We start from the raw sequence: 15380 nt of genomic DNA on the forward strand, positions 1-15380 counted from the left end.
TATGTATGTTGAGGACACTTTGTTTTGTGTGTGTGTGTGTGTGTGTGTGTGTTAGTCTTATCTTCCGCTCCTCATGCCACTGAGTTTGTCCAATTCCGAGTGCACATATCACTGTCTGAGTATATAAATGTGAGCAGGCCAGAGGTGTGCGTTTCTACCTGTTTTTGTATCCGCTCTCTGTTGAAATCTTCTCTTATTTGTGGCCTTGTGTGTGTGTGTGTGTGTGTGTGTGTCTGTGTATTTATTTGACAGCTCTTATGGCTCCCACTGGAGTCATACCGCGTCCCCTTGCCAATGTGACCGGCCCTCCCCCCCCCCCCCCCCCCACCACCAGCGCTCTCCTCTCCGGCCCAGCATCTGTAAATCTGCAGACCGCACGCCAACAGATGCCCTATAAACCCCCTCCTCCCTCCTCCCTCCTCCCTCCTCCCTCCTCCCTCCTCTCGCCTCCTTTGACCGCGAGTCCTTGAGCCGGACGTCCCTTGCCTCTGACGTCTTTACGACTTGTTTAGCCCCTAGCTGTTTGCCTCCACGATTATTTCTAATCTCTGTACGGCCATAAACCGCACCGCTTCCACCAAGACACCCCCTCCACCAACACCATCATTAGCGAGGACGGAGCTTCGCTGCCGTTGCACGCTGTCATCCTTCAAAGGGAGAAAGCCCAGCCACTTTAATGTCTTTTATGTCCCGAGATAGCCAGATATACAGGGACTGTAACACAAACACGACTATGTTTTTTTTCTTTTCTTTTCTTCTCGGAAGCCTTGAAGGCAAGTGCTAGCCAATCGGCAGTGAGCAGTTATCATATCCCCTCATCATATAAAGTGCTCTGTGTGTGACATGACTGGCAACAGTGCCCATTATGTGTTCTCTGCCTGACAAAATGAGTTCCAGGTGTAAAATCAATTCCCATGAAAATGCCATATAATCGCTCCCGACAGATGCCTCTATTAGCGTCCAATCACAGGTCAGCAGACTGAAAACTCACGGCCATCTGCCGAGGCGAGAGCGAGTTGTGGGAAAACAACCGATCTTTACCTCAGCAGCACGGCCGATCGCCAGAGCCTAAAAAAGTCTCTCTGTCCTCTGGCTCTCAGCGATATATGCTGGCTTGAATTTATGCATTTTCTAAAGCTTCATGAATTATTATGAGCCCCTATGTATCTCCCCCAGATCCCACGCTGGCATCCACCACTGTACCCACAGCCGAGGACAGGTCGTCCTGCGACAACACAGAGTTCGGCTGCTGCCCCAACGGCAAGACACCGTCCAGCACTCCAGAGGGCGCCAACTGCCCCTGTAAGTCCAAAAGCCTCTTCAGAGAGCACTTTCTCTGCCTTTAATATTTCCTCTCCATCACCCTGTTCTCCCTCCTCTGTGTGTCTGTCTCCTGTTTAGCAGGTACTCTATTATTAGAGCTGATGTCCTGTTGTCATTTCATGTTCCTGGGGGTTCGCCATCCACATCCTAAGATTACAGTAAATCTGCTGCAACACTTCCGATTGCAAGAGCGAGATGAGAGGTTCAGTACCACGTTCATGCCCGTGTGTTAAGCATGGAGCTGGAGCCGGGAGAGGGTTAGCCTAGCTTAGCATAAAGGCTGGAACCAGAGGGAAACGGCTGGTCTTATTAACACTTCGTCTTTATAGTTTTAGCGAAAGTGATTTGCATTTTCCCAGCTCTTTCACATAACAACATTCACCCTCTTTGTCTAGACAAAGGGAGCGTTCTGCACCACAAATTGTTGAGCATGTTTATGTTGTAGGGATGAACTTTTAGCTTAGCTTCTTAGCTTTTCCAACTCATGGAACGAAATCCCAGAATTCCCACTTTGACATTCTGTTGCTCTTCGTGTTTAGAGCTGACAGCTCATGTGAATAATCAACTGTTTTTATAATGACTGCGCAGAAGGCTATCTTTGTCCTTCTAACGTCTTTTCTCCTATTTATAACCGTAACTTCATTTTTTGGGATGCATTGAGAATCAACACGACATTTTGAATGTTTACTTCGGGAATAGTGATATTGTGCCATCTGCCTTGAACAACCAGATGAACAGGTGCTATTTTTTTTTCCGCTGCGACGCTTTCATGAATCACCGCCCTCATATGTAAATGATCATATTGGCAGGTGGCAGGAAATAAAAATAAAAACAAAACAGTGGAAGCGTTACATCAGTAATTCGTGGTTATGAATTTGACGACACTGACTCTAATATTAGCCGTACCCTGAGTCATCTTCATATTTTAGGGCCCATGTGCCTCGGTTTATGAAAAACCATCAGTGTCTCTATTCTAGTCTCTATTCTTTCACTTTCTGTTTATTTTAATCTCCCACCTCTACTTTTACCCCACACACACACACACACACACAACTTCTTCTCTTTATCATTTGGTAGCTCCCCCTTGAACTATATCTCACTCTCTCCCCTCAACTCAGTCAATCTCACTCCAGTCTTGCATCAGTTCATTTCTCTCTGGAGTTGAGCGGCGAGAGAGCCGACGCGCGCCGATGTACCAATCAGCGCCTTCTGCCAGACTCCGTTCATAAAGATAAAGGGCTTCTTTCTCCCATATGCTCCGCGATCTCCCCCCCCCCCCAGTCCCACCATTGTAATCTGCCCTCTATTTGTCCCAGCGGTGTTAGTCTGACTGATTGTGAAAGGAGGGATTCTTCTCGGCTCCCATGGGAGCACAAGGCCATGAATTCAAAGAGCTGAGGCCACAAATTAGCGCGCAGAGTTGCATTTCTGGCCCGTCTAATGTCCCAAATCCTTCCGATAAACCAGACGAGTTCGGCACCGCGCAATCCATGAAGATGCAAGGCCACCTTTGGCCTTCCACAGACCGCCTGCCTGCCTGTTTGTTTGTTTGTTTGTTTCACGGAGTTAAGAGCCGAACACAAGGATCGCCACGTCTGTTGAGGTTGGATTTGAAGTCATTTGGGCCCAAAGCCAGACGATAGAAGCACGTGCTGTATACGCACGCCTGTGACAGCTTTTGGCTGTAAGACAACAGTTGTAACAAATCCACTAAAGCCTGTAAATATTTATCACAGCCAACAATGACGGCGCACCGGCGATCAATACTTCATTCAGCTCAAGTGTCACCAATAAAAGCAGGCAGAGGCGATAGGCTGATCGATACGTCCCGATCTTCTTCTCTTTTTTTCTCCTTTTTGCTCATTAGAAGTGAAATGACACGTCCCTCGCGCTACAATATCAATCGTCCGCCATCTCACTGCACCGTCCGATGTATCGACGTGCGCCCGGCGGTCTCAAAGCGCAAAAGGTCTAATTTTCGGCTGTACCAATCTTCACATTTTATTGAAACATCAAAAGGTGAAGCGGCTCAAGGTTGAGCTCGGGGCCACGCGGCCACTCGCTCATGGAGGTCATTCTGGGTTCACTTGTTCAGGTATTGAGGTATCCTCCTCTGAGGTCTCTGTGGCTTCAGTGCAACACTGGTCCCTTAGTCTGATGTGTTGCTAAAGAGAAATCTCTGCAGGTCCACCATATGTCACATTTGAACGAGGCAGCGGCATCCATACGACGTCAAAGATAAATGACCGGCAAATGCTCATGTGAAAGTTAATAACACGCAAAGCTCCAGCTACTGTAAACTCTTCCATATGCCAGCGAAAGTCTGACAGATCCATTACACTTTACAGTTCACCAGCATCTGATAAGTCAAATAGCTCTGTCCCTCCTTTCATCCCTCTCTTTCTTTCTCTCGCTACGTCCGTCACGGCAGTGGGCCGGAAAATCACCCTCTCTGATGTTTGTCCTCTTAGCAGATTAAAAGTCAGATCCCCCCCCCCCCCTCTCTCTCTCTCTTATCGGCCAAACCTCCATTTGCCTCGTTTTTTTATGGCCGCCACCGCCGCCGCATGTGAATCGATTGTGTGCTGCCCCCTGAAAGCACTGTAAAGACCAGAGGGGAGGCAGGGGGGACCACGAGTGGGGCGGGTGCCTGTCTGCTGTCCTTTTTCGCGCAATTTTTTACAGGCTGTGCCAGTCACCGATCTGGCGGCATTAAGGAGACAATTACGGCTATCTTTCACGATAATCATACAAGTGCTCTTCCCGGTTCCGCCTCGCGTTGCTCAGGCAGGGGCAGCCGTGATTGATTTGGGCAATTTGTTCTGCTGATTACGAGCGGCGTGGAAGCGTGGCATCAGCGCCTCGCACGCTCCTCCGTTCTCCACCTTCGCACACGCACACAAATCCCCTCCGCTTTCAGCTTTATTTCAAGCTCCCGTCTCTCTGACAGCCGTACAGGAAAAAAAACAACGTATAGAGCTGATAAATGTTGGACAACATAACCCCCAAGGTCGCACAGGGAGGCTCACTCTTTCCTGAAGAAGGTACTTGAGAGTGCCTGTGTTGTTTTTTCCTTCATGTATTTGTGTGTCTGTCTAACTTGTTGTCTTTTTACCCAGCCCTCCATGCCTCGGCCAGCTTTTGGGATGAGTCTCAGTCTGGTAAAACTGGCCCATATTTCCCCCTTCTCTTTGCTTCCTTGTTCCTTCCTTCCTTCCTTCCTTCTCTCATGTCTCACGGTCCACCTCCTCCACCACCACAACCTCCACCCAAACTCCAGACCCTCTTCAAACCCCCCACGCAATCAGCAACAAACTCACTAACCTCCCCTCGTCAAAACACACACAAACAACACAATCCATCACTAACCCGAAACTGGCACTACCCTGAAAAACGAGCACTGTGTGAGGGCATCGGGAACTGAGTGATAGAAGAAGGTTTGAGCGTTGGTGTTTCTGTGTCACATCCTCTTTCCTCGCCTCCTCTCCTTCCAGCCACCATGAAGTTCAGCGGTTTCCTGCACTTGGACCAAGTGGAGGGCCAGGAGATTTTCTACACCCGCGAGATGGAGGACCCCAAGTCGGAGCTGTTCGGAGAGACGGCCCGCAGCATAGAGAGCGCTGTAAGTGCATTCAAGTAGCGTTATCGTTGTTTGTCGGCTACATCTGCATCTAAAGACATTGTTTTTCCCAAATGAACTTGCATTTCTTTGTTAAAGTGAGACTCTGACTTGATTTAATACGCTGAGGGGGTTTACTTGGTCTGGCGTCACCAGTAGCTTATGGAGGCTAACGTTAACACACTTAAAGCACGTCACATGAACAGTTCATGTCGCGGTCCCATTTCGCTTGCTTTCAGCCAAGATCCCGTAATGACGATGTCTTTAAAGCTTCACTTGTCAATGCTTTTGCGCTTTAACGATGGATCAAATGACTACATAAAGTGAAAGGTGTCTCTTGTGAGGAGCCAACAGAGAACACAGATCTCCGCTTCCGCCAGTTCTACTGAGTCATTTTAGCCTCTTTTAGTTTGTTTAATTAACAGCGCTGTAAAGCAACCGACCCAAGTGACAATTGCCACCTCTGCACACAGTGGAGACCGTTCAGCAAACGTTACATCGTCTAGCTTTCAATCTTGCATTTTTCCCGAGAATCTTCACGGCGAGAGAGAAAAAGTGCCAAGCCTCTGAAACAACATTCAAAGCGTCTTGAGACACTAAAGCCCTTCACCTAGAGCCAGACTAATCAAACGTTGAGCTCCGGCAGGCAGGCAGGTTTCATTGCAAGGTTTTAGAGACTTGACACCCCTGAAGCTGCTGAGTAATATTCTGTCACACCGAGCTGGAGTGCTTTCTCTGGACGGAGATCTGATAGAAAAATAACAATGATAAAAGAATATATATTCTCATAGCATACATCATATCAGCGGGAGACAACACAGCCTGGCTGATATTTGATTTTTAATAAAAGGGGAGTATTGGCAAACTGAATATGGTGTTTGAATTCCATTTTCTTTTACCCAGTTATCCTAGCAAAACAAGACGCTTCACCGGATAACACTGTGTGTGTGTGTGTGTGTGTGTGTGTGTGTGTGTGTGTGTGTGTGTGTGTGTGTGTGTGTGTGTGTGTGTGTGTGTGTGTGTGTGTGTGTCTGTGTGTGTGTGTCTGTGTGTGTGTGTGTGTGTGTCAAAACTACGAATTTCCTCACATATTCTGCTGACTGATTCAGGACTTTCACATCATTTGGCAGACTCTTTTAATTCCAGGCACAGCATAAAAGCTTTAGGGCTGAGTAAGCACAGAACCTCCACCAGGCCTCCAGAACTCTCCAAGTTTATTAAGAGAACTCTAAAAAAGAAAAAAGCTAACGGCTCTCTGCAGACTCGTGCAAAGACTAATTTGTCAATCGCCTCGCCAAGCACTTCAGAACGCAGCATCTCATGTGAGATTAATTAAGATGTTACAGATATTTGAAAAATCAAGCCTTTGCTCCGGATATGAGTCTCGTGGAGTTGGGATGGCCAAGATAGCGGTTGCTGTTAGGCGGGCACAGAGCATGTACGCGGTTCAGCCTGCTCGAAATCCGCTTTCTCGGTTGAGCTCGGACCTTTGAACAAATGCCTCTGTTGTCAAGCCAGGGCCTCGCTCCTCTGATGAAATGGGGACGTGTTTGTGTGTGTATGTGTGTGTGTGTGTGTGTGTGTGTGTGTGTACCCGCGTTTGTGTCTGTATACACAGTACACATCTACCAGCTGTTGAATCGGTGTCACTAGCCCCCACTGGGACCTAATCTACTACCTCACAGCGATTTTTGAGTGTGTGTGAGTGTGTGTGTGCTCGTTACACTCCAAGCCTGGGCGCCTCTGAAGCCTGGTGTGCCACTTGATAGCAGCCATCCCCCTCTTCATCTTCCAACACTCACTTTAACACACACACACACACACACAGAATCAAGCCGCAGCACATTTCTGTAGCGACCGGTTACGATTGGTAAATAAATGAACGTGAGAACAGGAGCTTTTCCTCTGTAGGTCAGTGTTTGTCCATCGTTCACATTGCTAAGCCGGCTTTGGAGGATTTTTATTATTGACCCGTCTAATTTGCCTTTACACTCTCAGCCCACAAATTGGAGTCATTCAGTTCATGAAGGGAATAATCTGAATCTTCAGGATGAACTGAGTGTGCTGAATCAACAGTGTATCAGCAGCTCCTTCCATTGGCGCTCGCGTCTCTAGTGCCTCACGGTGTACGATATCTTAGTAGGAAACCTTAGCATTACCTATCAAAAAATGGAGGAACCATAACTATATTTATCTGTGAACTGAAACTCGAATGAGCAAGATGATGACTTTCACCGCAAATCACAAGAGCTCCAGCAGAACATGCCTCTTTCGTACAATTATCACAGAATGGGAGGGATCCTTTTTTGAGAAGCAGACGCAGCGCGTGGAGGAGCACTGGGTTCAAACAACGGAAACAAATCCACTCAGAGGATCCCGGGGCCCCGCGGCCCCCGGGATGTCAACCAGCAGCCGAAATGAGGACGAGGCGGAGGATTTTCCTCCTGTTTCATGTTGCTCCCGAGTGTGTGAATGTGATTAATCCACCAGCACCGTGACACTGACTGTATGTGTACCTAGCATTAAAATGGTTCAATTTCAAGATATAATAATTAATTTACTGGCTAACTTCAGTCTAGCTGCTGAAAAACACATTGGGGGGGTTCGCTTGGTTACCAGAAGTGAAACTAATCAGGAGCTCATGTCAGGGTTGTGCGACATTTATCTTAGCTCCTCCCGAAAACTTGTCTTTATGATTAATGCCACGGCTGCAGCTAAATGTCAATTTGTGCACCCGCACCCGATAGGTTTCTTTCTCTGCACCCCAATTTGAGCGGCAGTCTTTCTTCCTTGGAGACAGAGTACAGTCTTCTGGAAAATGGACTCGCTGCTATGATAGTGAGGAGTTCATTACCAGCCTCATTTATCATCTCTTCTCTCTCTCTCCCCCTCTCTCTCTCTCTGTCTCTCTCCCTCCTTCAGCTCAATGAGTTGTTCAGGAAGTCGGAGGCGCACAAAGACTTTATGAGCGTTCGTGTCCGGAACCTGGCTCCCAGCAACTCCATCCTGGCCTTTGTGGAGGCCCACTTCAAACCAGGTGAGAGATCTCTGAAGAGGGAGCAGAAGATTTGAAAAAGTGAAAAATGATGAAGTACAGTTGCCAATAGAGAGCTGTATGCGGTTCAGTTATGGTTTGTTCCCCTTTTGTCTTTTAGCAAGTCAGATAACTGCAAAGAAATCTGACTGGATTTAAATGAAATGGGGATGAAAGTTAGCCCACCGGCCAAGGAAGACCTAATTATTATTTGTTATGCTGAATTAGCCACCATTTCACCATTTGTTAATCACTTTACATTTCCACTCGTAACCCCTGGACTGTAAGGCGGAGAGGCAAAATGAGTTCCACTGGATTCCTTGCACCAGCACCTCATTTTGTATTACTCCTCATATACATATAACTACGTGCACACTAAATTTAGAGCGTCGCGGTTTTAGATCCTTTTTTTTTTCTAATATTCCGTACAGTTCTCTTGTTCCCCAACACAATTGTGCAGTAGCAATCATATTGTACCTGCTGCACACTCACACGGCATTTTGCCCCTACAGTCGGTGCACGGTGCAGAAGGCACTACTGCAGCAACAAAAACTCATTTAAATGCCAAGATTCATTTATTGTTAAGTGTTTTCCACAAAAAAAAAACATTATTTCTGATGCAGATCCGGATGCGGGTTAAGAACTCTTCTATTATTAAAAAAACAACATTTAGAGGATTGTGCATCCTCGGCATTTTCAATTTCTTCTCGATGCCAACTTGATCTCTTGCAACAATTTGCCCCAGTGTTCCCTCAATGGCCGTGAAGGTGAGACTGTTGTTCTCTGTTTCATCGCCTCTTTGTGTCCTGTGCGCTGAAAGGAACAGTTAGTGTGCCCAACAGCCCGACAAAATTCACAACAGAAATGGAACCTGCTGTTACTCTTGAATTGATTGGCAGGTGTTTTAATACAGTAACAAACACTGGAAAACAATTCATGAGCAGTTAGTCCTTTTTTTGATCTGTTAAAGGTTTGTTTACATCACTAATGTTGTATTCACAACCCTATACTATCATAAAGAACAAATGAATGCAGATTTCTCATTAGTCGTTTTTGTATGTGGATTCAGTTCAAAATTATATGGTTGAAGCCTCAACTGGGTCTTAAAGCTCCTTTTGTACCAAACAGAACTCCACCCTCCCCATTCTGTCCCACTTTTTTTTATTTTACAACCGCCGTTTAGTGTCCTTCATAACCTTCGTGCAGGGCAACGCTGAGCGGCGCTCCTCCGTGGCCTGTAAAGCGAACATCTGCAGCAAGACGTTATGAGAGCGATTCATCTGGAAAAAAGCGGGACAAGCGGCAGGTGGGGGGACAAGTGGTCCCTGAAGATCCTCCACCTGTCATACACAGGGCTTTCTGATGTAGACATTGCTCAGCCGAAGCGGCACAGTCCCGTATTTGCTTTGGAGTGCTCCTCGGGGGCCTTGTCCTGAATGGTCGTGCCTCTTGTTTATTGTAGATACGAGATACACGGTGGAGGACATCGAAGGAGCCCTGCTGAAACAGCTGAAGGCCTCTAAAGAGACCAGCATCGCCGTGAAGAAGCCGGAGGACGAGAATATTCGCTTCACCAATTATGGTAATACAGTATGGGTTTTAACAGGAGTGTGTGTGGATTAATAAAATGAAAAGGGGGTTTTAAGTTATTCATGAGGTGATTTATCAAAGGTTTCACGGGTGTTGAACAGGAAAACCTCAGGACTGCAGGCTCAACAGACTTTATCTTCTTTTACTTTGTCTAATTTCTATTGTTCTCCGTTGACAGGCCTCGCCTCCATCCCCTTCTTCACCACCACTACCACCACCACTACGGCGTCATTCACCACAGCGGCTCCCACCACCACCACCACCACCGCCACGTCCAGCACCACCACGTCCAGCACCACCACCACGACTACCAGGCCTCCGCCGACCTCCCCGTACATCACCCGTCGCCCGCCAGGCACTACCCGCAGGCCTTACAATGGCAGGCGTACCACCACCACCTCCGCGCCGGTCACCACGCCACTGCCAACCACCGCCACGGCGGCAGCGGCGGCGGCAGCGGCGGCGGCGGCGGCGGCGGTCACCACGACCGCGACGCATCCGGCAACCACCGCGGCTCATGTCAGGGGCAGGCCTCACCACAAGCTACAGAAGCCCTGCGGCTCCCACCCGTGCCTCCACGGGGGCACCTGCGAGGACGACGGCAACGACTTCAGCTGCAAGTGCCCCGCCGGCCGAGGAGGCTCCGTGTGTGAGAAGGGTGAGTGTTGCTTCTTTGTCTTCATACATTAGGAGGCATTTCATCTCTCATATTTGTTATTACTCTCTGTTTCAAGGTTCAAGCTTATTTCAAACATCTAAGAAAATAAGCTGGATCAGACGTTCCTTATACTGTAATTTTTTGCACTATTGAAATTTGAAATGACAAAGAAACCATAAAAGGATAAACTTTTACAGTGATTTTTGCAGCAACTGAGAGGGTTTTAGGCTCTCCCGTTCCATTGTGCCAATCATACCGTTTAGCTGTTCTGTAATCGCCACTAACCTTGCCTAGGTGCTTTAATATATTTATAAAGTAGCATGAAACACAGCATTATGACTTAAAAAAATATATCAAATATAAAAGGAATGTTTCATTTCATGAAACTTTTCTCGTAAAGAAGAAAAAGACACATTTCCTCTGTTAGGCCGTAGTTTTGTCTAATTGTAGCTTCACAACGTGGCTGCAAAGTGACACCTTAAGTAGCTGTGTGAGTAATGACTTTCGGTTAGTGCTGGAATATGTAAATGCAGAGTTATATCGTCACGGATGATTTATTGGGTCGTTTAAAGCTCAACAAGACAACAGCAATCAGAGCTCAGCGCAGAGGAGCGTCTACTAGATGTTTTCAAAAAAAAACTTGAGAACAAAAGAAGTTTCGGTGCGATTGAGTCACACACACAACATGAAGCCTCAAACTCATCTCAAGTGATTCCGACAGGTTCGACACCTTGGAAGTGAGCAACCGCTGAGCCGCTCACCAAAGGCAACACACAATCCAATCAGCAGCATGGAGAAAATCATAAATCAGGGAGAACTTCTTGAGAAGCACAACTCTTTTGTCTCTTTACGCTTCTTTGGGATTTTTCTGGGGGGACGAGGAGCAACCTCACGCAGCTGCATCTTAAGATAATTGACAGTAATTGCTTTGATGGGGATTAGCTGGTGAGAATCAGTGTGTGTCTTCGAGTGGCTGAATTAAGTCACGCACAACACACGCTCACGCATGAAAACTCCGCGGCGGCCTCCCCCAGATCAATCAAGTCATTAGAAACGACGGAGCTCATCAGCTGCCATTCTCCTCAGAGAGACGGACAGAAAGACAGATGGACGGAGAGAAAAGGAGCCCGGGGGGAGAAAATGGATGATCATGATCATAATTGCAGAGTGGCAGAAAAAAACAAAGGTTTCCTCTGTGTGTGTGTGTGTGCATGAGTGCTTCAATGTGTGTGAACAAATCAGCTCCTCCTCCTCTTTCTCAACCTTCTCCTTTTGATAAGCCGAACAAGCGTTTTCGAGAAAAACATCATTCCTGAAATAAACTGACAGAGAGGCTTATTTCTCCACCATCAAGAGCCAGCGACACACCCCCACCTCCACTCACGCTTAATTATGCACATTAAACGCCTATTACGCCGCAATAAAGCCACTCATGTAGTAATGACAGGATTGGCTTGTTGTCTTCATTCCTCCACAGTGATCAGATACTTCATCCCGTCATTTGGGGGCCAGTCGTACTTGGCTTTCCCAACCATGAGCGCCTATCACACGGTCCGCATCGCCATGGAGTTCAGAGCATCCGAGATGACCGGCCTCCTGCTCTACAACGGCCAGACGGGCAAGAAGGACTTCATCTCCCTGGCTCTGGTCAACGGCAAGGTGGAGCTCAGGTGAGCGCTGTGAGAGTGTGGGGGGGGGACGAGTGAACCTCGTCAGCTGTTCGTTCCATCAGAATTTGACGAAAACTTAAATGATCCCCGTGGGCGATAACGGGGTCATCAGCTGAGAGAGGAGCGCAGATAAGAATAAAACAAATAGGGAACACTGAAGATAATGAGGCAAATAATTACAGCAAGTAAACATGTTGGAAACACCACCGCCAGGAAAAAAAGAAGAAGGAAAAAAAAGACACAGAAGCTTCTTGACAGATTTGCAGACTAGGACTACGAAGGCAGAAATGTGTTCAAACTTGCAAACAAGCTGTTCGCATGATCACATTTACAGATGGTGGGGACATATGCACGCAAATATGTGCAGGGTGTCATCATTTGGCATTTCATTTGTATTTTTAATCACATATATACAGATTTAAGGTATATGTAACATTTGTCTTTACAGATGGAGGCAATGACGTACAGGAATGTGGCAGGAATGTGATGAATTACCTTAAGTTGGATCCCATGCATCCCATAATGCACCTCTATAGTGTATTATACTCTGTCTGCCTGGAAAACAGCCTCATTATTCAATATCCATATCCTCAGTTTAAGACTTGCAGACAGAAAACCAGTGTCAGTCCTTGTGACTAGTTAATTGTCTGTGGCAGGTTGAATTGATGTAGCGCCCCTTTAGGACCTACGTGTAACGGGATTTGAACAATATGCATCTAGTAGTAGACTGACATGAGATCTCGTTTCCTGCCAGAAACCTGCAGAAACGTATTCATCTCTTCCCCGCAGTGGAATTGTATCCATAATAAAAAATCATTCGGGGTAAGCAGGCAGCATCTTCAGCAGAGACGTGAATGGACTAATTAGAGATTCTGCACCGCGTCTGTTTTTGGACCTATTTCAAACAATATCCGCTTCCCTTATCTTTTGGGTCTTTTGGTTCACCCTGAACCCTCGAAGCCCTTTCAGTCCCCCCCGCCCCCAAAAAAAACCTGGCCAGGTTAGATTTCTCCATTCAGAGGGAAATCAATAGCAAACCAAAGGAGATCATTAGTCACTTGTGCTTTGAAAAAGAGCCCCGCCTCAATTCCAGAAATACAGCTGTGAGATTACCACCCACAGCTCTGCAAATCCAAGACGTGGGGAGAAGAACTAATTATTTGTGGCAGATAATTGCTCTCAGGTTGTGCTAATGCTACCATATGTGTGGGAGCACATACAGGACGGCTCTTTTCTGTGATGATACGGCCTTTATCTCAGCAAAACCTCATTAGATAAAAGGTTGTAATTAAAAAGAGGGTGTGAAGATGCCGTTTTTAAGTGAGTAACTGCCTCATTCCAGTCAAATAGTTTGGGAATCCCTAATGGGAAGTCCTGTACCTTCTTTCTTCCATCCCTTTTTGTCTAGTTGACAAAGCGTGAGGATATTTCTGCTCGTCATTCGGCGCTGCTCGATAGAGAACAAAACTATCGTGTGGAAAACAACCTCCTTAAGTGCTGTGAACAGAAATGAAGTGCACGACAGGTATAAAGTGGTTGTCTGAACGAACATGCTTTGCATCTCCTCTTCTCAGGTTCAACACGGGTTCGGGCACAGGCACAGTGGTCAGCAAAGTACAAATCAATCAGGGCCGCTGGCATCAGCTGGTGGTGACTCGCAACCGGCGCAACGCCATGCTGAGCGTGGACAACGAGCCGCACAACGAGGGCGAGAGTCCACGAGGCACGGACGGCCTCAACCTCGACACCGACCTGTTCATTGGCGGGGTGACCGAGGACATAAAGCAGGAGTAAGGCCGTCTATCTACAGCTACACAGTGTGTGTGGTAACATTCAGGGCAGGGAAGCCCATTAACTGTGGCTTCTCTTAACTGAAACCTTTTAATCTACAGCGTTTCATGTTGAATCCAGTACTTTAATCCAGCTTTTTGTCTATTTTGTTGACCGCTTCCAACTCTCTACTTACTGACCTCTATGGATTTAGATTTACCATCAAGGGAGCCCTGGTCAACAAAAAAAGTCTGTTCTGAATGTGCAATAATAATTAGTAAGAATATGCTATTCCGCATCGAAATAACCCAGTACCAAGTAGTATGGAAACTTCTTCAGTCAAACGATACCTGATGTCATCCTTTCTAGACCCAGCTGTGTACAAAACATACTATTTGTATGGTCCTGAGTATCAAAAGAAGTACTCTACAGGTAACAGTATCACTTTAAGGGTACTGGTATTGGCACTGGTATCGTAATGTTGTAAATGATCGCCAGCTTAATAGCATCTCCTTTACCCTAAGCTCGTTTTTACTAAGTGACTATCAGTAGTGGAATAATTGTAGCTCTCGGCTGTGTCAAACAGTACATTCACTCCCCTTCTTTTGTCTTCAGTGTGAGGGAAAGGACAGCGGTGGCCACGGGTCTAGTGGGCTGCATCCGCTTGCTGGATGTCAACAACCGGATGCTCAACCTGCAGGAGAGCGGGGGCGACAGCATGTACGGCAGCGGCGTTGGCGAATGCGGCAACAACCCCTGTCTGCCAAATCCCTGCAAGAACAGCGCCGCATGCCAGGTCAAGGAGGCGGAGATGTTCCACTGCAAGTGCAGCAAAGGATTCTGGGGTAAGGTTGCCAACAAAAAGTACGCTTCAGTACCGCAGCGGTGCAGGTCAGCAGAGCTCCTGATGGTCATACTGGGATATTTGGACAGCCATGTAGTTTTGAGAGGTTTATCCCAATGTACGTGCTGGGAACTAAGTACAAAATATGACAATTCTAATGTGAAACCTTGTTAAAAAGATGTTTATGTCTCTACTTTGCCTTCTCTCCTGGGATTCACTGTGATCATGACTTACTCACACATCCTAAGTAAGCTTGACAGCCTAATTTGACAGTGAAATTCATGCCCCCAGTAGGAGCCCTGGAAGTCATTTTGTAAACACCAACACCATCAAATCTGTGTGTCCGACACAGAAACGAGAGATTAAATGTTGATGCGGCGCAGAAAACATTAAAAACCTCTGCCAAATGCTCAGTGATTGGCCTTTGGCCTGTCTCTACTTTCACATCCCTTACTTTTTTTTTTTCCCATCCCTCCAGCTGATGCCAACTAACAAGCAACTGAGAGCAGACACCGTCAGCGCCTAGCCAAGCGTGCCTCTTGCTGGCTGTGTGGCAGCTTACTGTAGAAAGTTTCTCCCCAGAACCAAATTAATTGTCGGAGTTAACTTTTATGCTTGAATAGTAAACGCTTTTTTACTCACACGTGGGCCGCCTGGTGGTTCGGGAAACGACCTCCCAGCCAAGTTTTAGGGGGGGGCGTTTTCCTTGAATTTAAAATGTGGCTGGATAAAGGATCACATTACACAATCATTGCCTTTTATACAAGAGGTGTTTTTATGTTTTGCTGCTATTGAGAAGCCTGGGAGGAAGTCAAGATAACCCTCTGCTCTAGAGAAGCATTGCTGTGATCAAATTTGTGTTGGCAACACGG

General features: G+C 46.9%; 1 protein-coding gene across 1 annotated transcript in view; it reads left to right on the forward strand.

Moving 5' to 3' along the window:
- agrn (agrin) overlaps positions 1-15380 on the forward strand; it is a gene marked incomplete at its 5' end in the record, with an annotated part of 139563 nt that overhangs the window by 100800 nt on the left and 23383 nt on the right. Inside the window, 8 exons of the mRNA XM_079176891.1 lie at positions 1177-1302; positions 4818-4945; positions 7865-7979; positions 9439-9558; positions 9745-10224; positions 11702-11894; positions 13469-13684; positions 14280-14509. Coding sequence (XP_079033017.1) covers positions 1177-1302; positions 4818-4945; positions 7865-7979; positions 9439-9558; positions 9745-10224; positions 11702-11894; positions 13469-13684; positions 14280-14509 — 1608 coding nt within the window. The remainder of the gene's footprint in view (positions 1-1176; positions 1303-4817; positions 4946-7864; positions 7980-9438; positions 9559-9744; positions 10225-11701; positions 11895-13468; positions 13685-14279; positions 14510-15380) is intronic.

The sequence above is a fragment of the Pholis gunnellus genome (assembly GCF_910591455.1).
Source record: "Pholis gunnellus genome assembly, chromosome: 2".
Taxonomy (NCBI): domain Eukaryota; kingdom Metazoa; phylum Chordata; class Actinopteri; order Perciformes; family Pholidae; genus Pholis; species Pholis gunnellus.